Source organism: Myodes glareolus, chromosome 1 (assembly GCF_982192425.1).
Source record: "Myodes glareolus chromosome 1, mMyoGla1.1, whole genome shotgun sequence".
Lineage (NCBI taxonomy): Eukaryota > Metazoa > Chordata > Mammalia > Rodentia > Cricetidae > Myodes > Myodes glareolus.
The window spans coordinates 56733261-56759181 of record NC_142026.1 but is presented as its reverse complement, the minus strand read 5'-3'; the positions used below and the strand labels follow the sequence as shown (position 1 = coordinate 56759181).

General features: G+C 42.8%; 1 protein-coding gene and 1 long non-coding RNA gene across 4 annotated transcripts; one reads left to right on the top strand and one right to left on the bottom strand.

Annotated features, from left to right (window-relative positions):
* Positions 1–5435: 5435 nt before the first annotated feature.
* LOC148123364 (uncharacterized) lies at positions 5436–9983 on the bottom strand. The gene is made up of 2 exons (XR_015738055.1): positions 9801–9983; positions 5436–5720 (listed from the first exon to the last, which is right to left on the bottom strand). It is a non-coding gene; the product is annotated as an uncharacterized LOC148123364 (long non-coding RNA).
* On the top strand, positions 7253–24679 carry LOC148123363 (uncharacterized). Of its 3 annotated transcripts, none has more exons than XM_087906795.1 (5): positions 7253–7321; positions 9979–10049; positions 12781–12907; positions 13321–13407; positions 18131–24679. In XM_087906795.1, exons 2-5 carry the CDS (start codon positions 10017–10019, stop codon positions 19561–19563), a joined length of 1680 nt encoding a protein of 559 aa, XP_087762921.1. In that variant the 5' UTR covers positions 7253–7321; positions 9979–10016; the 3' UTR covers positions 19564–24679. The 3 variants fall into 3 exon arrangements, with proteins under 3 accessions (XP_087762921.1, XP_087762912.1, XP_087762926.1); XM_087906786.1 differs by lacking the exon at positions 7253–7321 and adding an exon at positions 7407–7527; XM_087906800.1 differs by lacking the exon at positions 7253–7321 and having other exon boundaries at positions 10027–10049; positions 12781–13048.
* The last annotated feature ends 1242 nt before the right edge of the window (positions 24680–25921 follow it).

Sequence of the window (25921 nt, the reverse complement as noted above, 5' to 3'; positions counted from 1 at the left end):
CTCACTACCATGGAACTCTGAGTTAGATTAAAGGCCATTTTCTACAGCTCTTTGAAGAGGTTGAAGATTATCTATCTATACTGAATATAATATCTATGTATCTAAAGAACCTGCTTAGTCTAATTATAAATGACAAACATAGATGACTATTGATCTATATAATTCTCAATACCTATCTAATTTAAAGATTAAGACAATAAACAACTGTGCAGTAAATGAGGACAATGACTTTTAAATATAAACAATGCATAAGTATCTTGATCAGAGGTAGTAATGTACACTGCAATATGGTAAATATATATATGTATATATATATATACATAAACAATGTTTTAAACAGAGGTGGAAGCATACATGTATACAATATTTAATATAATTTAACTTTGTATCAATATACAAGAATCTATACCAATATAATTGTCTATAAACAATAACTTACAAACACCAATCTGTTATCCCATCATCCAATTTTCCCTTTTTTCCCCCAAAAGATCCCTGAGCTTATAAAATTTCTCCCCAAACCTCAACCATATACCAACTATAATCAATCCCTAAATGATGTCCCTAAGCCTGAGAGCAAAGTTTGCTGGGAGAGAGAACGTCGTTCTCTAAAATTGCTTCCAGCTGTCATGGAGGCAACATTCTTTCTAGGGGATTCTGTGAAAGTAAAATGATGGTTAAATTCCAAGATCAATGTCTGATAAGATTGTAAATAGTCTCTGAGTATTTCATGGGGATCTGGCCAGAATGTTGTAAAAACGGTACACTATTTCAGCTAACTAAGTTGGAACCGTCTTATGCAACTGGTGCTCAAAACAGATCTTGTAGTAGCGCTATCAGTATCATGATGTCATATCAACTAGGTGGAGTTGTTGTGGGGCCCCATCTTCTTCCTGGAAACTTTAAAGATTACTGCAGGAAAATTTATTGTTCATTATGGAAAACTTAAGCATTATCTATATAGACATATACAGACATATATATTCAATGAAAGGTATGATAAAGACAAAAATAGATATGAAGAAAGGCAAAGAAGTGTTATCAATTATTTTTTCCTTCTGTCCCATATCATGGCTCTTGACATGAAACTCTGGGTTGTCTCTTAACAACAGGCTTGGAAATAGAGAGGGACTGATTAAGAGTCCAACTCCAAAACCAGTTCTATATATTTATAAATATAAATACATCCATATATATCAAAAAGTATGTGTTGAATATTTTTACTTATGGTACCTATTCAATTTTCATGCTGATCCATATTGGGTTATAAATTGTTTCCATCTGTCAGTATTCAAACATCCAGGGTCCCGTGAATTTTTTAAAGATGAGTTTTTTCCTGCAGAGATAAGAACAAAACCCTGGCCCCATCCTATATGTTTTTCTTACCACCTGTATGATTATCATCATTGTGGATGAGCTGTCATTTCTTTCCAAGAGGTTCCTCCTCTTCAAACCGAACCTTTATTAAATTCAGTGGTATCCACAATTTTTCTTCTCCTGTGGAAACAAGAGCAAAACCACTTCCCTAACGCAGCACATCTTCTGGCTTCCATTGTGAGGTCAGCACATCCTTGAAATAATTTAGCAGACTTTTCCATTATCCAATGTCTTTCTGCTGTCATTCCCCCTTTATCATTAGTGTTAAGGAAATTCAAGGTTAATAAAAGCATTATGTAATCTATTTCTGAGGGCATTTTCCACCCCTTTCTGTTTGTTTAACATATCCTTTATAGTTCGATTCAATCTTTCTATAACTGCTTGACCTGTAGGATTGTGTGGTATACCTGTAACATGCTTAAAATTATAATAAGCAAAAAAGTTTCATTTTCTTAGAGACATAAACTGGACCATTATCTGTTTTTATTTGTGCACGTATACCTATGATGGCCATAACTTCTAATAGATGTGATTACTGAATCAGCCTTTTCTGAGCTTAAAGCAGTTACCCACTGAAAACCTGAATAAGTGTCAATGGTGTGGTGTACATATTTTAATTTGTCAAATTCTGCAAAGTGGAACATATCCATCTGCCAGATTTCATTCCTTTGAGTACCCTTTGGGTTACTCCCTGAAGGTAGTGGTGTTTGGATATAGAAAGAGCAAGTAGGGCATCTCATTAAAATCTCCTTAGCTTGTTGCCACATTATAGAAAACTCTTTCTTTAAACCTTTGCTATTGACGTGATGTTTTTTATAAAATTCAGAGGCCTGTAGCACACTTCCAATCAATAATTGATCAATTTCTGCATTACCTTGTGCTAGAGGACCTGGCAGACCAGTATGGGATTGGATGTGTGTTATGTACATAGGACAAAGCCTATTCCTGATTGTGTCTTGCACCTGGATAAACAATAAAGGCAGTTCTGCATCATCAGATATAAATTCAGTAGTTTCAATATGCAAGGTAACTCTTTCTGCATATTACGAGTCAATAACTATATTAAGAGGGTCTTTAAAATCCCTTAGCACCATAAGAATGGCGTATAATTCTGCCTTCTGGGCACAATTATAAGGGCTTTGTTCCACCTTATTCAATTCATTTAATTTGTAGCCTGCCTTCCCTAATTTATTGGCATCAGTATAAAATGTTCAGGTTCCAGTTATAGGAGCATCATGTATGTTCGAGGAAGAATCCAAAAAGTTTTCTTTATGAGGTTAAGTCTATCACTTTTGGGATAGTTGCTATCAATTTCTCCCCCAAAAATAGCACAAGCTCTTTGCCATGGTTCATTGTCTTCCCAAAACTTTCTTATCTCATCAGTAGTAAAGGGCACTATAATTTCCGCTGGGTCTATGCCTGCTAGTTGATGAAGTCTCAATTTACCTTTTATAATTAATTCAGAGACCTTTTCCACATAAGTTTTAAATTTTTTACTTGGTTTATGTGGTAAAAATATCCATTCTAAGATAATATCATCCCTCTGCATTAAAATTCCTGTATGAGAAATTCTGGAAGGCAATATGACGAGAATACAACTAAGCTTTGAATTCACCCTATCCACATGTGCCTCCTGTAATTTTTCCTCAACCATTCTCAGTTCCTTTTCTGCTTCAGCTGTTAATTCTCTGGTACTATTCAAATCTTTATTACCATCTAAGGTTTAGTTTAAAAGAATTATTAGGTCAGGTGTTATCCCAACAGCCAATTGTAGGCTGGAGATGTCTCCTAACAATCTCTGAAAGTCATTAAGAGTTCGTACCTGATCTCTCCTAATTTGTGCCTTTTGTGTCCTAACTTTTTGTAAACCTATTTTATAACCTAGATAATTGACAGAATCTCCTCTCTGTATTTTTTCAGGAACAATCGGCAATCCCCATTAAGGTCAAACTATCTTTACTTCTTCAAACACTCTTTCTAAGGTATCTACCTTTGAATCAGATATCAAAATATCATACATGTAAGGTAAATTATAGACTTAGGAAATAGCTTACGTATTATTTCTAATGGTTGATTTACAAAATATTGACACAGGGTGGGGCTTTTGAGCATTTTCTGTGGGAGGATGGTCCACTGGTACCTCCTAGTAGGCTGAAAATTGTTAAAAAGTAGGCACTGTGAAGGCAAACTTTTCTCTATCTTTTTCTTGTAAAGGTATAGTGAAGAAACAATCCTTTAAATTAATAACTATGAGAGGCCATCCCTTTGGTAACAAAGAGGGGAAAAGAAATTCCAGATTGCTGGGGCCCATAGGTTGACTAACCTTGTTGATAGCTCTAAGATCTGTCACCATTCTCCATTTTCTAGATTTTTTTTCTTAACCACAAATACTGGGGAATTCCAAGGGCTGGTAGATTCTTCTATATGTCGAGCATCTAATTGCTCTTGTATCAGCTGTTCTAAAGCCTGCAACTTTTCCTCGGCTAAGGGCCACTGCTTAACCCATATTGATTTCTCAGTCAACCATTTTAAAGTCAGTAGAGCAAGCTCAGCAATTGGTGGGATTTCAAGCCCCAGTCCTGAGGTCAAGTCAGGAGCAAGTTGTTTTTTCCTTCGCACTTTTCACCTTACACTCACTCATTCACACCTGCCACAATATCGCCCAAAGCAGGTTCATGGAGAATTCCTCTGTGGCAGAGGTCTGAAGAAAGGATGTGCATGAGGGTCCTAGGAGATCCAGAAAAGTCCAGGGAGTCCAGAAATCTAAGCAGCAAAATCTTATTTCAGGCTGCCAGTAACCTGGGTCTTGTGAATGAGATTCCTCTCAGCTGTGTGAACAATTTGGTTGTAAGGATCAGTGCCCTGGACTAAATCTTATCTCTTAGTGGTGGGATGGCTGCTCTAGTGTCCCCCGAGGTGGTGGTTAATATTCCTTTAAAAAATGAGTGCGTGCCCCGGCGGCTCACAGAGCAACCGCTAGTCCAGCAGAGACAGCTGTGGGTCTCTGCAAAGTCCCCAGGGGCCATGTCAGAGCAGGTGGGAGTGCATCCTGGGCTGGCTGGCTGTGGGCAGGCAGGCAGGAGACAGAGACATGGACATGTAAAATGAGATTAAATTATTTATTCGGGGTTATGGAGGAAAAGGGGAGGGGGCAGAGAAAGAAAGGGGGAGGGAGAAGGAGAGGGAGAGAAAGAAAAGACAGAAACAGAGAAAAGGAGAGAAAGAAAAGACAGAAAACACGTGTGCACACGCCAAGAGAGGAAACAGAAAGAGGCCAAGATGGCAAGGAGAGGTCAGAAGTCGCTGGGAGTGGGCTTGCCCCTTAAAGGGACCAGAGATCAAAAGGAATAACAGTGGCTTTAGGTTTTAATTTTTCTAATAGTTATTTTTAATGGAGTCTTATTTTTTTCAGCTCAGGTCACCTAGGCTGTCTTCTAACTTGGGGCAATATTCCAACATACCCTCCCAAGCACTAGGGTCATAGGAATAGGCCATTATACCTCACTTCTTGTCTTTTGAGGTTCTTGGGGTTGAAACTACAGCTTTATACACAGTGGTGTTCAAGTGCCCTACTGCTTAGTGCATCCCTACTACTCTTATTTCCCTGGGATTGTAGGAACGAGACGCAAGTGCCTGCCATTGTGATTTCAGTATTACACTAGGAATTTACTGGACCACTAGAAAGAGGCACAGTAATTAAAATATTTAAATCATTATTTTTAGACACTCTATGGGTTAGATATTATTATATTCATAAAATAGCTTCCATTCCAAAATTTAAATTGGGGGTCAGGCATATGCCTATAGTAGAGACAATGAGAATATTGAGGTAGAAAGATGGCAACATCAAGGCCAGCCTGGGCTACAGATCTGTAGTGTTATTTTGCATTTGAATAAATAAAGCTTGCCTGAAGACCAGGGTGCAGAACTAAGGTACTAGAGGCCAGGGAGTGGTGTCACACACCTTTAATCCCAGAATTCAAGGCTACCCTGGGCTACTTGAGATGGGAATCTATCTAAAAAGAGAAACAGAACTCACACAAAGGTGCTCTCAGCACTCAGGAGTCATGTGCCTTTAATGCCAGCACCAGGGAGGTGGAGACAGGAGTAAATACAGAGAGGAATATAAGGCAGGAGAGACAAGAGCTCAGTGCAGTCTGAGGTTTGGTGGAGGGCATTGCCCTCTGCAGTCATGCTGAGGACAGGATCGACCATTTCTTTGTATGAGCCTTGGTAGAGGTTAAGAACTCTCGAGTAGCTTGGCTTCTTTGCTTTTCTGATCTTCAGCTTGAATCCCAAAATTTGTCTCTGGGCTTTTATTATTCATGCTACACAGATCCTGCCTTAAAAAACAATAGAAAAAATTAAAAATAGGTAAAATATTACAAGTTCATTGAAAAATGTAAATTTATATAGTTAAGGTGTGGTGGCAAACACCTGTAATTCCAGCACTCAGGAGACGGAGACAACTGGTGTAAATTCCAGGCAAGATCTTGTCCCCAAAAGACTGAAAGTTAGCAGTGTTTGGTTGGAAGTGTCACCTCAGTCCCTAACATCCTTATCCAAAAAGAGTCTGAATGTTTGATTGGAAGTGCCACCCCAGCCCCTGGCATCCATTTTGAAATGTTGGGTGGAAAGTTCCACTTCAAACCCTCCATTCCCTGAGAGATGCCTCAGTCCAAACTCTACCTCCAAGAAAGCCTGCCAAATGGTGACCCCTCCCCAGAGAGGGTGAAGACCACTCCCACAGGCTATTTAAACTGCCCCCAGAGAACAAACACGTGGTCTTTCCAGTTCTCTGTCCCTCCTGTCTGGGAGCGCTGGCATCCATTAAACCTGGTCTTCTTTTAATTTGGTTTGATTTGGTCTGATTTGGATTGTGTTGGCGGAGAGGTTTGTTGGGCTGAAAAAAACAACCAGGACATGGTAGTATGTGCCTTTATTTCCAGCACTTGGGATGCTGAGGCAGAAGAATATCTAGAAATTAGAAACCAGCCTGAGCAAGCAAGCTCCAGGCCAGAACACCAGCCAAGGGTATCTAGTAAGACTCTGCCTCAGCAGCAACAACAAATTCAAGTAACAGTAACAAAACCCACCAGCACTTAGCTGGATGTGGGGCTGCGTGACTTTAATCACAGCAAACAGGAGGCAGAGACGTGGGGATTTCAGAGATTGAGGCCAGCATGATCAACATCGAGTTCTCATTGTGCCCGTGAGACAACAAATCAAAACAAAAAGCAACCCCAGCTTCAAACTCACTATGTAACATAATCGAAGCTGGCCCTAAATCCCCTTATTCTCCTGTCTCTACCTCCTGAGTGCTGGGATTTCAGGCATGCATTGCAGGCCTGGCTAAAGCAACACATTTAAATTAGTGGTTATCAAGTGTAAGTAGATTGTGTTCCAGTGACGACAAGGTGATCTTTGCTCCATCCAGTCCCAGCCATGCTACACCTGGGAAGCTCTAAAGAGCTCTCACACTTGGTAGGAGGATCAAGAGCAAGCTGAGTTTGTCAAGGAGAACAAGGTCTGCGATGGCCTCTGGGAAATGTAGTCCTGAGCTGGGTCATTTGATGCGATCCTTGCCGTATTCCTGTAAAGATCTCCACCCCGCCTCAGAGCTGAAACACTTTAAAAGTTTCAGAGGAACTTTGAATTTGAGGCCCGAATCTGTGGGAAGTTCCTCCTTAAAAGGCTAATTGTTCGTTCTCCCGTTCCAACATTCTCTACTTCCACTCTCCAGCATTGAAACTCTCCCAGGGAGTCTAGAGAAGCACGGCCTGCTGGGAAATGTAGTCCACTTTAAAAGCTGAGACACATGGCGGAAGTGGCTGGAAAGAGGTTGTTCCGGATCATCTCAGTGCCTTACCCGACCTAACCGGGTACTGCTCTGGTTGATATCCGCTGGTCCCTGGAGTTCGTAGCCCGTGGGGTTCCAGTTGAGGTGAGTATGGCTCTGGTTCTATGCATTTTGGGTATGGGGCCTTCCGGTCTTTATTTGTTGGTTGCCGGCTGCCGACTGGCTCTTGGGGACCCACCCGGTTTCCGGGATGGCGCTGGCGGCTTAATAGATCTCCGCAGGGACTACGGCGAGGCAAGTGTGACTCCACAGGCAAGAAGGCTTTCAGAGGATGTGGATTGTACGGAAGGGTGAGAGCGAGCGTGCGCGAGGTCGTCAGAACACGGGTGATAAGTGGTTACCGGATCCTCTAGTCTTCCACCGCTAAGTGGGGAGAAAATACCTCTACTCCTTCCTGGATGTCAAGTTTAGTTGAAAATTTGGAAAAAAGAAAGCTAAATAATAGAGATAATAAGGATATCTGTACCCAAGATAGATCGATTTACCGATCACCGTGACTTTTAAATATAGTCAGAAGTCAGACGGGGTGACCCACATCTGTAATCTCAGCACTCTGGCCTCGAAAGCTGAAAGACAGTGACTACTCCATAGTGGGTTCTGGGCCGTCGTGAAATCCTGTCTCAGAAATGTTTAAGGGTGGAGAAATTACGTTTGAAAAAACGTGCCATTGAGGGGCTCCTACTTTTGTGTCACATCCTCAGTTAACCTTGTTTAGGGACAAACAACAGATTTGAAAGTCTTAGAGAATCTATAAGGCTCTGTTGACTACAACTGGAGAAGTCAGAGTTTGGAGTTCAAGATTCAGGGTGATCCACTTCGAAGTCTAGAAAGAAAACCTCAGCTCCAAGCCTTTAGGACAGGAGACACACATGCGCACACTCAGTCGTTTCCCATTCCTACCCTCTCCAGTTTGTAGTTAAAACCGTCTATGTGGTGGATTTAGGAGGTGGGGACTTTTTGAAGGTAATTACATGGGATTAGTGCCTTGACTCCCTGGAGCTTCTTTTCCCCTAGATGAGAATATAGAACAGTCTCCATCTGTGGACCAGGAAATAGGTTTTCACTAGATACCAAGCCTGTCAGTGCTGAGATGGGGACTTCTCTGCCTCCATAAATGAGAACAAGTTTGCTGTCTCTAAGCTACCTAGTCTCAGATATTTTGTTATAGCATCTTGAACGGACTAAAATAAAATTTACCTGCATCTGACCAGTTCCTGCAGAAATTTTCGGCGTTCCTCGAATGTACTTTGCTTTGTGTTTATGGTTTTCAGAGGGGAGATCAAGTTCCTCTTTTTTTATTTGCATGAGGTGGAGGAAATCAATCCACAGCGCCCATGTGGCAGTTCATAACCACCCATACTTCAGTTCCGGGGGGTCAGTTCTCTTTTCTGACCTCTCAAGGCACCAGGCGTACACATGGTATACAGACACATGTGCAAACAAAACACCAATAAACATAAAATAAATTAATCTTTCAAAACCAATTCTGATCATAAACTCTAAGGCAAATGTTTTTTGGGGTTGAAGAAAGGGGAACAAACAGCTCTGGTGTTGGGGAAACTCATATTATCCCAGAAAAGCCCAAGCAGGCATTTTATTGGGTACTTGAAGGGATCTTGGGCATTATAGACATAGCATAATTAAAAAATTAAAGACTGAGCATAGGTGCACACCTTTAATCCCAGTACTCAGGAGTGAGAGGCAGTTAGATCCCTGTGAGTTTAAGGTCGTCTTGGTCTACATTTTGAGTTTCAGGCCAGCCAGGGCTATACAGTGAGACCTTGTTTCAGAAATAAAGAAAGAGAAATATAGATAGATAGATAAATAGATAGATAGAGAGAGAGAGAGAGAGAGAGAGAGAGAAAGTAGATTAAAGGAGCCAGAAAAAAAGAAAGAAGAGAGAGAGAGAAAGTTAAAGGAGTCAGGGATGGGGCACACACGTTTTATCCTTGTACTTAGGAGGCAGAGGCAGGCAGATCTCTGAGTTGAAGACCAGCCTGGTCTATTTAGTGAGACACCATCATTTAAAAAAAGAAAATCTCTACATGTTCATAAGAAGGGTTTTCTATGCATGGTATGCATCAATGGCATTTATCCCTGAGAACCTTCTGGGACATTGATGCTGTAGCTGGTGGATTCTACCCTTGTGATAAAGGCATATGAGAGTGGTGTAGATGGAAGTTTCTGTCCCGCCTGGTCCTGCAGTTGTTCAGTCCCAAAGAAACACACAGAGGCTTATTCGAATTGTAAACTGTTTGGCCTATTAGCTTAGGCTTATTATTGACTAGCTCTTACAACTTAAATCAGCCCATAATTCTTGTCTATGTTTAGCTACATGGTTTGATACCTTTTCTCAGTTAGGCAATCTCATTTTGCTTCCTCTGAATCTGGCTGGTAACTGACTCTCTGCCTTTCCTCTTCCCAGAATTCTCCTATTCTGGTCACCATACCTATACTTCCTGCCTGGCTACTGGCCAATCAGTGTTTTATTAAACTAATACGCGTGATAATTCTTTACAGTGTACAAGAGCATTGTCCCACATCACAATGGCACATTCCTTACCCTATTAATGGGGGAGAAGGACTTCCTGGGTGGGTCACAGGCCTTACAAATGGAAGAAATGAGAACCTGTCATCTTCCCACGAGTGCCCTTCAGTATCAGTAGCATTTCCGTCTCAGTTGTGACTTCTTAGGTCTTGGGATGTTTGACCTAGTTTCTCAATCTCTCTTGCCTTTCCAGTGCTGCCATTCCCCAGACTGCCCCGAGAGCAGAGAAGCATGGCTATTGTGGATGTCAACACTGTGTTCAAGGTGAGTGGGATTTCTTCTGTCACCTGTCTTCTGGCTGCTGATTCTGGAAGTGGAATTGTAATCCTGTTGTCGTGGTAACCATGTGAGATTGGTTTAGAGCCAAGGATGATCTTGAGCTCATGAACTTTCTGCTCCCACTTCATTTATTGGTTGCACATCCTTTGATAACCCCCTAGATAACCCCCCAGAACAGGTATATAATTTATTCCTTATTTTTATTCATTAATCCCATCAGAAACCCATTGACTTTTCTGTTCTACTTAATAACTCTCCACCTAGGAAACCAAAAATACTTCTTTTAAAATTAATTAATTATTTTTTAATTTTAAAAACTTTTCTAGACAGGGTTTCTCTGTGTAACAGCCGTGGCTGTCTTGGAACTCACTCTGTCGACCAGGCTGGCCTCCAACTCACAGATCCACTGCCTCTGCCTCCCGAGCGCTGGGATTAAAGGTGGGCGCCACCGTGCCCAACCTGTTTCCCTTTTCTAAATCATCTCTTTTGACCTCAGTGTACATACATAGGAATTTTAAAAATTAAAATAGATAAAGAATAAATAACACTGAAAAGCTGAGAGAAGTTGATTTTGTGGCCACACAGAGATAAAGGCACCTTAGGGTACCTTTAAAGATACGCTAAGACTATCTTTGAGGCACTGAGCTTTTAGGGATAACTCTAGGAAGGAAGGGAGCAAGGCAGGTTTGCATAATTAAGTAATCCTGGTGGAGGTGTGGTCTGATTAGTCCTTGTCCCTTATCTCAGTTCCTGTGAGCTGGTGGGCAGAAGTCCTAGGGTTCTAGGAGACAGATTTATTCTCAGCAGATGGTTACTTTTACTTAGGGACAGTTGGCCACATCTGGGGGCGGGGCAGCTCTTAAGCCTATGCTATTCCTGAAATCCAAGGTGAGTGCAGGTTTGGGACCAGGACCTGAGACCTTTAGGTGCTTTTAGGGATTCTGGAGGAGACACACAGAAAGATTGCCGGTACAATGCCTCCACCCTCTTGTGTGCTTTAGCCCTGGAAGGAAGGAGATAGGCAGTGTAGGTACCCTGGTTTCATCTCGAGTGACCAGCATGCCTGTTTGCAGAGTTATGCTAGTGACCCAAAGTAGAGGGGACAGACACAAAAGCGAGAAGGGAGTCAGCTTTTGGTTCTCGTATGGGTACAATACTTTTTTATTTTCCAAGTGTCTTCTGTGTCTCTTGTCCCCAAGAGTGTGCCCATTGCTATGTTATGTGTCCCTATTACTATTTTAGTCATAACCAAAACACCCACAGAATAGTTTTCAGGCTTCCATTTGAGTGTGTCAAGTTCCCAGAACAGGTGGTGGCAGCTGCATACACTGGACCAATTATATTCTCTTGCTGTGAGCCTCTCTATGGGCCCCAGTGCACTGCTGGGCTTCTGTCCTGTACAGTCCTCTTAACCTCAACTGCAGTACCTGTGGGTTTGGCTTTCTTGTTTTTTCCTGCTTGAGACTGAGTGCCATTCTGTAGCACAGGCTGGTCTGGAACTTGTGTAGCCTAGATGTCCTGGTTAGTGTTTATTTCAATTTGACATAACTAGCGTCAGAGAGGAGGGACCCTCAATTGAGAAAATACTTACGTATGATCAGGCTGAAGGCAAGCCAATAGGGCATTTTTTAAATTAGTGATTGATGAGGAGGGTCTAGCCTGCTGTAGTAGCACCATCTCTGGGCTGGTGGTCCTGGGTTCTATAAGAAAGCAGAAAGCCATGGGGAGCAAGCCAGTAAGCATCACCCCCCATGGCCTCTGCATCAGCTCCTTCCTCTTGGTACCATCTGGTTTAAGTTCCTTCCCTGACTTCCCTCAGTGGTGAATGGTACTTTGGAAGCCTAAGGGGAATACACTTCTTTCTCCTCAAGTTACTTTTGCCTGGGATGTTTTATCACGGTACAACCCTAACTAAGACCCAGGCTAGCCCTGAATTTCTAGCTGTCCTTCCCAGCGCTGGGATTATGGGAATGAACCACTTGTCTGGATAGACTGGAGTGATTCTTTGGTTGAATTTGCACAACTAAGAGAAGCAGTTATCCTCATACTTGTGAATTTACCCGAGAAGAATGCAGAATAGGGGCCTGGAGAGATGGCTCAGTTGTTAAAAGCACTGGCTGCTCTTCTGGAGGACCTGGGATCAATACCCAGGGCCCACATGGCTGCTCACAACTATTTGTAACTTCAGTTTCAGGGGATCTGACACCTTCACACCAATGCACACAAAATAAATAGGTTAAATAAGTTAAAAGAAAAAAAAAAAAGAATGTGGACCAGGAAAGAAAAGTTTGCCAAAGGTGAAGTCTAAAGTCTGCATTGTGTCCTCTTGGTGAAAGTCTGGAGACATGCTTAGTTCTCCTGGCCATGGTATGAGACAGCATGTAGCAATTATGGCCAGCAAGCAACACTTGACAAATGCTCTTCGTCTGGGGTTTTTGCTGGGCGCACCCATGGTGGCTACCCCTCATCTTTGTTACTGACTCTCCAGCCTCCTAACGGTCAAGCTAGCCCAGCCCAAGGCCTCAGTCAGGCACACAGAAAAGAAACACCTCATTACGCAGAACATCCAGGGGCTCAGAAATGGTTTCTCAGGAGCCAAAGGCCAATGCTTTGACATGTTCAGTTTTCCTAATGCTGGGAGGGGACATGCCTTGTCCTGGAAAAACCGTGAAAAGGCAGTCTTAACGTTTGCTGAAGTGGTTTTCTTTCCGTCCAGGAGTTGGTGGTGTTCAGGGATGTGGCTGTGGAGTTCTGTAAGGAGGAGTGGGAGTGCCTGGGCCCTGAGCAGAGGTCTTTATACAGAGATGTGATGCTGGAGACCTACAGCAGCTTTGTGTCACTGGGTAAGGCCGTCTGTTTCTCGTAATTCAGAAGATGCTTCCCTAATGTTAGAGATGAAGATCTGCGGCAGAGGGAAGTCTACTGCATGCAGGACTTAACTGCTGAACTTTTTCTCCGTCCCCAACACCACCACTTAACAGCTGGTAAATGCTTTCTTTGAAGTCCTTTGATACACTATATACATACTTTCTCATGATCCTTCCCTGCTAATTTTAATTTTCATCAGTGATCTCTGTAAGCGATAATTATTTAGTAAATTGCTTGCTAAACGGCACCTTTTTTATTCACTTGTTTTAAATCACAATCATCCTGAAGATCCGAAATTTGTTTTAGGTTAAACTAATTATATAGCAAATGCTGTTTGCCTGTTGTCTGTTTTTGTATTTGTTTTTTAACATTCTCTTTCTTGGAGTAGGACTTGCCATTTCTAAGCCATTAGTAATTTCACTGCTGGAGCAAGGCAAAGAACCGTGGATGGTGGAGCAAGCAGGATGGTATCCAGGTGCGTAAGGATGATGGGAGCAACTGGGGTGCTTTTGGGGAAGGCCAGACTAGTCCTAGAGTGGCAGTGATTGTCCTCTCCTACAGTGTACAGAAGTCCTGCTGTGAGACCAGTGTTTTGGAAGAAATAGTTTGAGAAAAGGAGAGGTCCAGCAGCTTGCTTTCCATTTTTCTTTTCTTTCTCTTTTTTTCTACTTTTTTGTTTGTTTGTTTGTTTGGCTGGTCTTTTTGTTTGTTTGGTTTGGTTTTTGGTTTTTGGTTGTTCAAGACAGGGTTTCTCTGTGTCACAGCCATGGCTGTCCTGGAACTACCTCATTTGGACCAGGCTGGCCTCAAACTCACCGAATTCCGCCTGTCACTACCTCCCAAGTGCTGGGGTTAAAGGCGCGCGCCACCACCGCCCAGGTTTTTTGTCTACTTTTATTTTGAGCATGTTGTGTAGCGTGTGTGTGTGTGTGTGTGCACAGTTAGTGGGAGTGGGTTCTCTCATTGTACCATGTGGTCCTCCAGGATCAAAGTCGGGTCTTCAGGCTTGACAGCAAACCCCTTAGGTGACTGTGCCATCTCACCGCATTTAGCCATTGTTGATGTCATCTTTATAAAAATTAGACAGTGGTAATTATGTTGCCCAGTACTATGTGTAATTTCGTGTCTTGATTGACTTTTTGGAGGAGTCTGACTGTGTATGTTACTGGGAGATAATTGGAGCATCTGCAGCTGTGATTGTAGGATTGTCATTTCTTTCTTATTTCTGTTTTTCCTTATGAATTGTGAAACTTTGTTATCATAGAATTATATAACTGTGATTGCCAGACGAATGAGTATGACCTTTAATTGCTTTGATAAAATTATCTTTGACAGTGTGGATTATCATGAAGTCTATTTTATCTGATATTAATGTAATCATTCCAGGGTTACCTATGCCATTTAATTTTTAAAATTATTTTGTTTTATAAACCCTGGGGCAAATGGCTGAGGCGCCTATTTAACATATCAAAGTGGACCTGGTTGTCAGTGTAATCTGCTGGCCTGGTCTGTCACCTGGGTACCCTGTCCCTTTAAGAGACAAGCCCCACCCACTCCCAGCCTCCCCCTCCACCAAGGCAATCAGATTTCTCTCTCTCTCTCTCTCTCTCTCTCTCTCTGCCCATCTTCTGGAGAGGTAGCTTCTGCCTTTCTTTCTTCTTGCCCCCTTCTCCCATTGTCCCCTTCCCGTTCCCTTTCCCCTTCATAACCCACTAAATAAACTCTATACCCAAACTCTCTCTGCATGGCATATCTATCTATCTGTCTCCTGCTGAGGCCTCAGGCCACCTGCCAGGGAACCCACCAAGGCCTCAGGTAACCAACCACCACCCTTCATGGGACCTCCGCCATCCCTAGGAGCAGTCATGTCCTTTCCTTTCCTTTTTATTTCTTTTTTCATCCATCTGCTGCTGAAGCCCAAGAGTGTCATAAATGAACTCCTTCTAGGGAACTCAGCCTCTCTGAACCAAACTGTTGATCCGACTCTCCTGGGCTATGTACTGATCATTTGTTTCTTCTGGCTTCTGCCACCCACAAAATTCAATTCTAGAGTTCCATCTCTTTAGTTGCTTCTCCCTTCCACCTTTGTAATGGTCTGTCCTGTCCCTTTAAGAGACAAGCCACGCCCACTCCCTCCCCTTTCTACCAAGGCAAACTGCTCTTTAGCTTCCAGCCTGAGTCACTTCCTTTCCTTCTCATTCTTGAAGAGATAGCTTCTGTCTTTCCCTTCTCCCCACTTCTCCCCTTCCCCCTACTCTCTCTCTCTCTCTCTCTCTCTCTCTCTCTCTCTGCTCTTCCTCTTTCCCCCTTCCCTTCCATAACTCACTACATAAATATCCAACTTCACTCTGCATGGCAGAGTGTCTCTGTCTCTTACCTGCTGTGTGTCTCCCTACCTGGGGCCAGCTGCCTTCAGAGACCTGCGGTGTGGTCTTGTGGTGTGTCTATCCATCTCAGTCTCTCACCCACCATGCAGCTCCTTACCTGGGATTGGCTGTCCTTCGTGGCCTGCCATGGTCTCAGGACCCACTGCCTGCCGCCACTTGGGACCTGCAGCGTTTCTGCTGCTGCATCCCTCGGGGAATTTACAGCATTTTACTTAAACCATAACAACCTTATCTAACATCTCTCCTCACCAACTCAGTAAGTGTTCTCTCTCCCTGTTGTGCCCTTTTGGAGTATCCACCATGTAGGCATCTCCCTATTGTGCCCTTTGGGGCTCAGCACGTTGGTGTGGGAGAATTGTCTGTATTCTGTCAATCATATTTTAATAAAACGCTGATTGGCCAGGCAGGCAGTATAGGCGGGAAAGCCAGACAGGAAGGAGGGGTGGAGCAAAGGGACTGGGAGTATTCTGGAAGCAGAAGCTCTCTCTCCACTCCTGCGCAGACCACCGAAGAGGCAGCATGTAACTTGCCCAGCTGAGAAAGGTACGGAGCCATGTGGCTAATGTAGATAAGGATAATGGGGTAACATAAGTTATAAGGACTAACAAGAAGCCTGACCTAATGGGCCAATCAGTTTATAACCTTATGGAGTCCTGTGTGTGATTTCTCTTTGGGATTTGCCGGCTGTGGGGTACCGGGCGGGACGGAAACCCCAACAAGCCGGCCCCCTCATGTTACAAATGGCGCCCAGACGTGGATAACTGAATCCACAGTCCTACTTACAAAATCACTTGCACGTCTCCAGCTGTTTTCTTTTCTACCTGCTCTAGCCCCTCATTTCCCCCCTTCTACTGGGTAAGTGTCAACTACAGAGTTCCCTGCTTTGTCTACTGTCTAAGACCAACTTCAACAAAATTATCACTTAATCATGGGGATTAGGAAAATAAGTAAAGAGAATTTAGATGTGAATGAAAATAATAAAACAGAAAACATAGGATAGTACAGGAGGGAGTTCCAGTGAATGCTGAAATTGCATGCATTTAATTTCCATTTGCTTGAAATACCCCTAACCTCAAAAGGAAGGAGTAAGATAAAAAACTGTTAACATGAGACAAGGAATTGAGCAGGTCAGTTGAAGGTTGCAGGCTACATTCTTAGTTAAACATTCTGTTGCTAGAACAAGATAAGTAATGCTCACACCCTAACCAAAACACTCTGTAGGCAAACCCCTCCCTGAGTGGAATCCATAGTTATCTCCATGAGAGAGTAGGAACTTAGTTGGATCCTTAGACTTTTGTTTGAGGTAGAAATAGGTCTACTTCTTGATACCTGAAATACAAGGTTGAATATTAGCCACACTTGTTAACAGAGAGCAGAACTCTCTGATCTAAATCTAGGTGGGACCTTTGTAGAGGTAGAAGCAGACAATAACCTTGAAGGAACAGAAGTAAGGTCTGACTCTCTGACTTTGGTCAGGGTGGAATGGCAACAACTTTGAGCAAGCTGAAACTCTCTGACCTTCAGACCAAGTGGAAATAGGCTCACATTTTTGGGCCTCCACAGTCTACTTTTACTACAAAAGTCACAGTGGTGTGTCAGGAAGCTTCCTCTTGCCCTACTGGGCCCCCATCATGTGGAAAGGGACTCCACTCTGTGATTTGGGGCATTTCTCTCCAACAAGTCTCTCTGTCTGCTTGGGGATGCTCCAGTTGAAATTCAATTGAAATTCTTGTTACCAGATATTTACCCCTTCTCCCTCATGGCTCCTCTCAGCTCCTTCCTGGGCAGTCTTCCTCTCTCCCTAGGAGTTTCCAGGTTCAGCTTTCGTATATTAAATAGACACCTCTGCCATTTGTTCCAGGATTTGAGACTTAACAATGTATGTGTGCACTTTAGGGTGCATTTGTGAGGGTCAGAGGACAACTTTTAGTTTGTTCTGCTCTTCTGCTGTGTGATCTGGGACTGAACTCAGATTGTCAGGTTTGCACCTTTATTTGCTGAGCCATCTTATCTGCCCCAGTTACTTCCTGAGTTTTTCCCTTTTTGTGTATATGTAGTATATATGTGTGTTCATGTTCACATGTGTGTGAGTTCATGTGCAGGCCGGAGGTTAATGCTGGCAATCTTTGCTGATCACTTTCTTTTATTCTTCCTTTTTGAAGCAGGATTTCTTAATCAAACCCTAATCTTCCTAGTCAACTTGTCCTGGGAGACAACTTCCCTGTCTCTCTGCCTTCTGAGACTGGAATTAAAAGTGAGCCTCCATGCCTTCTTGGTGCTTCCATGAGTTCTGAGGATCTAAAGTCCAGTTCTCTTATACTGCAGTAAGCACTGTAAGATCATTTTGGGGCTGGATACATGGCTGAGTGGCTAAAAGTACTGGCTTCTTTTCCAGAGGACCCAGGTTCAATTCCCAGCACTCATATGACAGCTCACCACTCTGTAACTCCAGCTCCAGGGACCTGAAGCTGCCTTCTGGTCTCTAGCGGGGCGGTTTCCTGTGCTGCACAGACTCACATATAGGCCAAACAGTGATATATATAAAGAAAAAAAATAAAATCTTTTTTAAAAAGTCATTTTGTGTTTTTTGTTTTGTTTTGTTTTTTGTTTTTCAAGCTAGGAGGTCTCAGTGAAACAACACCTGGCTGTTCTGAAATGCTCTTTGTAGACCAGGCTGGTTTTGAACTCACAGAGATCCTTCTGCCTCTGCCTCCCCAGTACTCAGATTTAAGGCATGCTCCACCAGCCATCCGTTTCTAATGTAGATGTGTCATGTCTTCTAGTACTAAATATGTACTTATTTCCTTTCAGATTTGCTGTCTGTAAATGAAACGAAGAATTTATCTCTAGAGCGTGGCGTCTTTGGAAAGGAATCATTGAAGTGGAAAATAATAGAAAGAGTCGGTAATCTTTGCCTTGAGGAGTCTGGTTTTGGAAATGACTGGAGCTGCAAAGGACCCCGGGAGGCACAAGCGGAATCCACAGAGGAATGTTTACAGAGAATGGCAGCCCCATTGGAAAAGATGTCAGCCGAATTCATTCAGCCTACACCCATGGCTCTGAGTGAAATGACTCACTCTGAAACAAAACACTGTCAACAGGAGGCAGGTGAAACCATTCCTCAGCAGGTAAGAGTTCCTGCCAGTGACAGACTTAATGAAGTGTATGAGAACTCCTTTGTCTGCTACACAGATCAGATGGAGCATCAGCAGGACTTGGCTGGCGGGAAGTGTGATGGATTGAAGGAGTGCAGCAGAGGATTTGCGTATGATTTCCATCTTGCCCCATATCAGATCAATAAGAAGCCCTATCAGTGTGAGATCTGTGGCAAGATCTTTGAAAAGCATGCTTACCTTGTTCAGCATAATCGCTTTCACACTGGCGAAAAGCCCTGTGAGTGCAAGGAATGTGGGAAGGCCTTCACTAACTGCTCCCTGCTCGTCCAGCACCAGAGAGTTCACACGGATGAGAAGCCCTATGAGTGCAAGCACTGCGGGAAGGCCTTCCTCTACTTCTCTACTTTCTTTCAGCATCAGAGAACACACACCAATGAGAAGCCTTATGAATGTCACAAATGTCAGAAGGCCTTTAACAAGAGTGCAAATCTTACCAGACATCAGAGAATTCACAGCGGTGAGAAACCCTATGAGTGTAACTTATGTGGAAAGACTTTTACTTGGGCTTCCAACTTGAATGATCACCAGAAAATTCACACTGGTGAAAAACCTTATGAGTGTAACTATTGTGAAAAGGCCTTTCTCTGTCATTCAGCATTCATGAAACACTACAGAACTCACACCAATGAGAAGCCCTATGAGTGTCAGGAATGTATGAAGGCCTTTAGGCAAAAAGCACATCTCATCCAACACCAGAGAGTTCACACTGGCGAGAAACCTTATGAATGTAAAGAGTGTGGGAAGGCCTTTGCTTGTCCTTCATACTTTAATAGACATCAGAGAATTCACACTGGAGAGAGGCCTTATGAATGTAAAGAGTGTGGAAAGGCTTTCATCGATTGTAAAACTCTTATTCTACACCAGAGGATCCACACTGGGGAGAAACCTTTTCAATGCCAGCAGTGCAGCAAGGCCTTTAGACAGAGGTCCCATCTTACGCAGCATCAAAGAATCCACACTGGCGAGAAGCCCTATGAATGCAAGGAATGTGGACAGGCCTTTACTCGGCTCTTGCAGGTGAAGAAGCACCAGAGAATACACACAATGGGAGAAATTCTATGTATCTGAATACTGCCCTTTATTTATTCAACATCTTCATGTATATATGGAAGAAAAATGTTGATAAGATCAGAAATATGGGAAGCACCTTTATGTGTCCCTCAGCTACCCAGACCCTGCTGAGAAGAGCTGGAAGTGAGGTGTCTGTCACCTCTTAACATTGTGTAATTTATACTACAGTGATTAGAACAGGGAGCCCTCGGTTTTTTTCAGCTATTCGATACCGAATAAGAGTTTGTAAGAGAAGACCATCTGATAACTGTACTTTTTTTTTTGCTTTATAACCTACAATTTATTGAACATTAATTCACATAGGAAAAATAAAAATTAAATTATGACTAGAAATACTAATTCTATTACCAGTGAAAGGGTTACATTTAATTATAGCCATAGAAAATGCCACATAGAGAATGATTGCGTGGGTGTAGACGCTTCTTGGTGTAGACGCTATTCCATGCATCATTTGCCACCTGTATTTTATTAGCTAACTTCTGTGCTTCAGATTGCTGCCTTTTAGTCAGTAGTAAGGCTATTGTGAGGACTGAGTGAATTTAGTAGAGGGAACTTTGACATATCAGTAGCATGGAGGAATTATTAGGAAATATTAGGAACCATCTATTTATCATAGTCTTTGTTATTATTAGTAGAATGTTCGTGTGCATTTATTAATGCCATCTCCTGTCAGCTTGTCCCGTAGCAAAGCTTTCACGGTGAGTTCTGGTGACAATGGTCGGACTAGAACATGAGCAGCTTTTCACCTCAGCTTCAGCTGAACCAGACAGTTGACTCTGGCGTGGCTGCTGGGACTCTCAGCTGCCGGGACTCACTGCGTTTAGCCCAAAGGCGAACTCAAAGTGTCCTCTGTAGCAGAAACTGTGAGTTTACTTACACAGGACAGATGGGTTTGGACAGGATGGGAAGTAGAACACATTTGTAATCTATAAACATCACCATGTAACTTCTGAATTACATGGATTCAATCAAAAAAATCAATAAATTCTAGAGTTGACAGCAGAAATAGATATTACAATAATTGATCACTTAATGAAAAGGAGCTTAAGAAAATCAATAAAATGGATAAGTGGACCTTAACGGTTTTTCCCAAACCATCTGATACGTAGACTGGATTTTCCAGGTCCTAAGGAGACATTTGGAAGACACAGATGTAACAGTTGGGGCTAATGGGAAGGAAGTAGAACATTTGCAGGCAGAAATATTGTCTTTTGGCTTTGGTAGGTTTTATTTCAAGACAGGGTCTCTCGTAATCTTGTGGCAGTCCGCCTGCTTCAATCCATTGAGTGCTGGGATTAGAAGTGTGTGCCCCCACACTGCCTTGAACTCAGAGCCGTGAGCCCGCTAAGCATGCATTCTGCCACTGAACCATCCCTAGCCCTCTATTTTCTGAGGCCTGCTTGCTAAACTGCCAAGGCAGGCCTTGAGCTCATCTCCCTGCACTGGTCTCTCTGACAGCTGGGATTGCAGACGTCTGCCGCCGGGTACAGCTAGAAAGGGCTACTGCTATGAACTAATCTGTTCAGTGTTATTTGAGTTAAATTTGAAATGTTTAGGGTAACTTTTGGTGAATATATATATATATACAAAAATTTTTCTGGCTGATTCACAGACCCATAGAATCAAGCCAGTATACTCTTAAAAAGTAGAAAAATGGTTGTGTTCCCTTAAATGAAGTGTGTGACAGTGTTCAAGCAGGGAAGTAAGTCATTGTTTGCGATAGGATCCATGTGACCCAGGCTGCGGCTTCCCCGGTGCTGTCGTACCAGATAGCAGGGACATTTGAAACAGATTGTCAGCATAATATCCTTGCCAGTCCATCCTTTTCGTAAGGTTAAGTAACTTCTTAATGAGAAAAAAAGAGGATCGGTCTTAGCCGAGTATGTTGGTGCACTCATGTAATCCCAGCGCTGGGCAGGTGAATGTAGGAGATCAGGATTGTTCAAGGCTAACCTGGGCCACATGAGATCCTGTCTATGCTAGAATCAAAGAAGGTAGCTGAGAAAAGCAGAAGCAACCAGTAATCAAAATAAGACCGCAAACAAAGACAGTGAACATAGAAGGAGCCAGTGGGAGGTTGTGTGGTAGAGTGGTAGACATTGTATTAGTAATTCCAAAAGCTATTTGATTAGGCTGATTACTATAGTTGAAAGGAAGCTTTTTTCTTAAATGAAAGACTAGGTTGGTGAGGGACATTTGGAATTGTACCCCTTGGAAGCTGAAGATAAGATTGCTGTTGTTTCAGACTAGCTTGGGGTACATAGAACAACCCCACCTCAAAAATAAATAAATAGATAGATAGATAAATAAATAAAAAAGATAATGCTACAAAAGGATTGATCTTAAAGGATGGGGAGAGAAATCCATGCTGTTGAGATATTAACCAAAGAAATCACACAAGGAAGAGCTGAAGAAGAAACAAAAATGATTTACCAAAAAAAGAAAAAGAAAATGGAAAAAATGACATAGTGTTCAAAGATTCATGTCATTAAAAGGGTTGAATGTTTTTATTTGTAAGTAACTAATAACATGGCCTCCATAAATAAAAAGCAAAGGTCAAACTACAAAGAGAAAAGACAGCTTGGATTTTAACGTACCTGTCTTGAGCAACATCAGGATAGAACATGTGGACGATACAGTTGAAAGGCCTAACAGACATACATGGTCTCCAAATTTACAAAATATTCTTTTATATAAGAAATTATCTTCTATGTCTTGAACTTCGTCTGAATAAGTCTCAGTCAGTTCAAATTATATACAATGCCTTCTTGCATAGGCACAGAGATGTCTCTTCATATTTTTGGAAATATACTTTTAAATAACCACTAGTTAGGACTTGATGGAGTTGAGGGGGAATACTTCCCCTCGGATAACCTAGGGAATGCGAGGTTCAGGTCCAGAAAACTGAGATCAGTGTCTCAAGATGCTGGAGAATTTTAAAAGATGAAAGAGGAAGGAATAGGTTGAAAGCGGCAGTTCACTGGGAGGCAAGCATCCATATGACTGTTGAACAGTTGACATATTCCGGGGTGCGCTTCAGCTGTTGAGGAATTGTCGAAGCCAGGTGTGGTGTTGCACATCTTTAATCCTAGACTTCAGGAAGCAGAGGCCAGATGATCTCTGAGTTCCAGGTCAGCGAGACTACACAGTCTACACAGCGAGACCCTCCCTGTCTTGGGGGGCAGGGATTGAGAACCATAGTTACTAAGGCCTGCATTCCAGCACTCAGGAGTGTTAGGCCATCGACAGCCTTGGCTACACACTGAGACTCCTTCCCCTCAGCACTGAAACTAAACCTTTTACATTATTGAAGAATATGTCTGTTAGTGCTTCTGAGTGTAGAAAGTAGAATATATTAGGAAACAAAGACTAACTTTCTCGCTTCATAGTCCATGTCTGTGTGGTGTTATTTTTTGGCCTTCACCACAGTTAACTGAATCAGTCCCTCACTGAGGTACATAGTCTTTTCTCCTTTGAAACACAGAATGAGGTGACTGTCTTTGTACATATTAGCTTCTATGTGCAGATGTCTAGGAAAGCTCCACCCCTGGAGCTGTTTTGAATACATGTGCATTTACAAAAGGCCAATAGTGGTTGGTTCTTTCTCAGATGTTGTATAACTCCCTTTCCTCTGCCTTTGCTGACACCTTATTAAAGTCTGATTTGCCAGTCTGTTAAGTGAAACATATTACAACAGCTTTAATTTGCATTTTTCTGCTGAATGTAATTTACTTTTAATGCCATACTTTCATATTTTCAAATACTGCACTTTCTGTGAACTGTCTTCATACTATTTTCTGTTGAATGATTGTTTTCCTGCTGGCTGTGTAATACGACTGTTTTCTCTAGTTTGTGGTTACATTAGGTTTTTTTTAATGTCTGGTTTGGGTTTGTAAATGTAGCCAGTTCATGATTGGAAGAGATCTGTTTGGTGGTGATGCTTGTAAGTCATTTTCCATCCCAGTATATTTTTAAAAATCCTTTGCTTTCCTCTTATGGTTGATGTTATGATTTGCAATGTAAATACTGCAGCTTGGTTATGCCGAGTTGGGCAGGGCATTGTGCTGCTCTTCGTGGATGGGGACTTGTCTGTCTCAGCACTCGGTCCTGTCAGTTTTAAACACAAACTCACAAGCTGTGTTCTAGATTTTTGGACTTACTCCCCCACTTTAAATGCTGTTTTTATTTTGAGGTAAGTCTTGCCTAGGTTGGCCTTCACCTCCTGACCCTCCCATCAGCTCCCTGCGGGCTGGAATTACAGGTGCATGCCCACATCCAGTTGGACCTCTGCCCAGCTGATCTGTTTCCCTGTTCCTCTCCTATGCTCCCTTTAATCCCAGAACTCAGAATGCAGAGCCAAGAGGATCTCTGAATCTGAGGCTAGCTTGGCCTACATAGGGTTCCAGGCCAGCCAGGACTGCACAGGGCGACTCTGGCTTAAACAAGTTTAATTCTATGTGGTCTGTGCATGTGAGCGCGGGCGCTTTGGAGACTTCTGTGGAGCCAAGGCATCAGATTGCCTGTGGGGAGTTAACTGGTTCTGAGGCACAGGGTGTTATGAACTCGAAACTGCACTCAGGTCCTCTGCAAGAGCAGTGCATGCTCTTATGCACTGAGCCAGCTCTCCAGCCCCTCTTTCCTTTTGAAGTAGGGCCTTGCATTGGAGTCCTGTCTGACCCTGAGCCTGTGGCAGTTTTTCCTCTGCCTCTAGAGTGTTATGATTAGCAGTGTATACCACGTCACCTATCTTGGATCTGTTTCTTGGCTTTTGTGGCCTGATGATCTCCCTATCTTTTTTTGCATTTTTTTTATTGAACTCTACATTTTTCTCTGCTCCCCCTCTTTTCTTGCATTTAATCAGAGGCAGGTGGATCTTCTGAGTACAAGGCCAGCCTGATCTACACGGTGAATTCCAGGATAGTCAGGGCTCCATAATAAAAGTCTGTCTCCAAACATAAAATTGCTTAATAAAATGTTTTGTTACTGGTAAGCTCTCTGTGTCACTGACGATGGCCTTGAATGTGTCCCAGTTTAATTACAAGCATGTACCACCATGCCCAGTGGGGAAGTGACTTCAAATGTGTTATTGAACATAATAAATATTTGACAACTATTATGGTTTAAATTTTCCTCATTTGGGGGACTTGGGGCAATTTTCAGTAAAGTGCTTGCCAAACAAGGATTCAGACCTGGATTTTGATCCCCAGCATTCACATCAAATACCAAGGAGAAGCAGTGTGCTTTCATGGCTACATTGTAGGGGAGGGAGGAAGAAGAGGTGGGGAGATAGACAGGTTTTGGGGCTTCCACAGCCAGCCAGTCTAGCTCAGTCAGCAAGTTCCATATGTAGGAGAGATCCTGCCTCAAAAAAGAAGGTAGAAAGTAGTCGACAAAGAGACCCAGGCTGCCCTCGAACTACAGGATCCTCTGTCTCATCCTGAGTGCTGAGGTTTCGGACATGGGCCATCAAAACCAGCTTCAAGTTATGTCCTTCAAAAATGTGTAATTTTAAATGAAGAATTTCTTACTCTGGAGCTGACTAGCCTTGATCATGCCTTCATAACTCTCCGTGGAAGTAGGCAATACCTGGATGAACATGATTGGCATGTGGATGAAGGAGAAGTGGTGCGGGAGAATTATCTGTATTCTGTCAATCATGTATTTTAATAAAACGCTGATTGGCCAGGCAGGCAGTATAGGCGGGAAAGCCAGACAGGAAGTAGGGGTGGAGCAAAGAGACTGGGAGTATTCTGGAAGCAGAGCTCCCTCAGCCACTCCTGCGCAGACCACCGAAGAGGCAGCATGTAACATGCCCAGCTGAGAAAGGTATGGAGCCATTATGGCTAACATAGATGAGAAAAATGAGTTAATATAAGTTATAAGAGTTAACAAGAAGCCTGACCTAATGAGCCAATCAGCTTTATAGCTTATAGAGATCTCTGTGTGATTGATTTTCCTTGGGGCTTGCTGGCTTGTTGGGGTACCGGGCGGGACAGAAACCCCAACAAGCCGGCCCCCTCATGTTACAGAGAAGCCCTGGAAGTCGGGGCATGGTTACATGTCTTAAGTATACTGTACTGGTTAGTTTTAACTGTCAACTTGACACTTAGAATCAACTTCAAGGAAAGTCTGAGGAATTGCTTAAATCAGGTTTGCCTGCTGTCTAGTGGTTGTTGTGTTGGTTAATTGGTATAGAACGACCCACCCCACTGTGGGTGGCACCATTTCATAGACTGGGCGCTGAATTGTGTAAAAGTAAAGAAAACTGGCAAACAAGCAACAGTCCATGCATTTATTCTGTTTCCATGTGGATGCGATGCTTTAAGTTCCTGCCTTGGATCCCCCATAATTATGA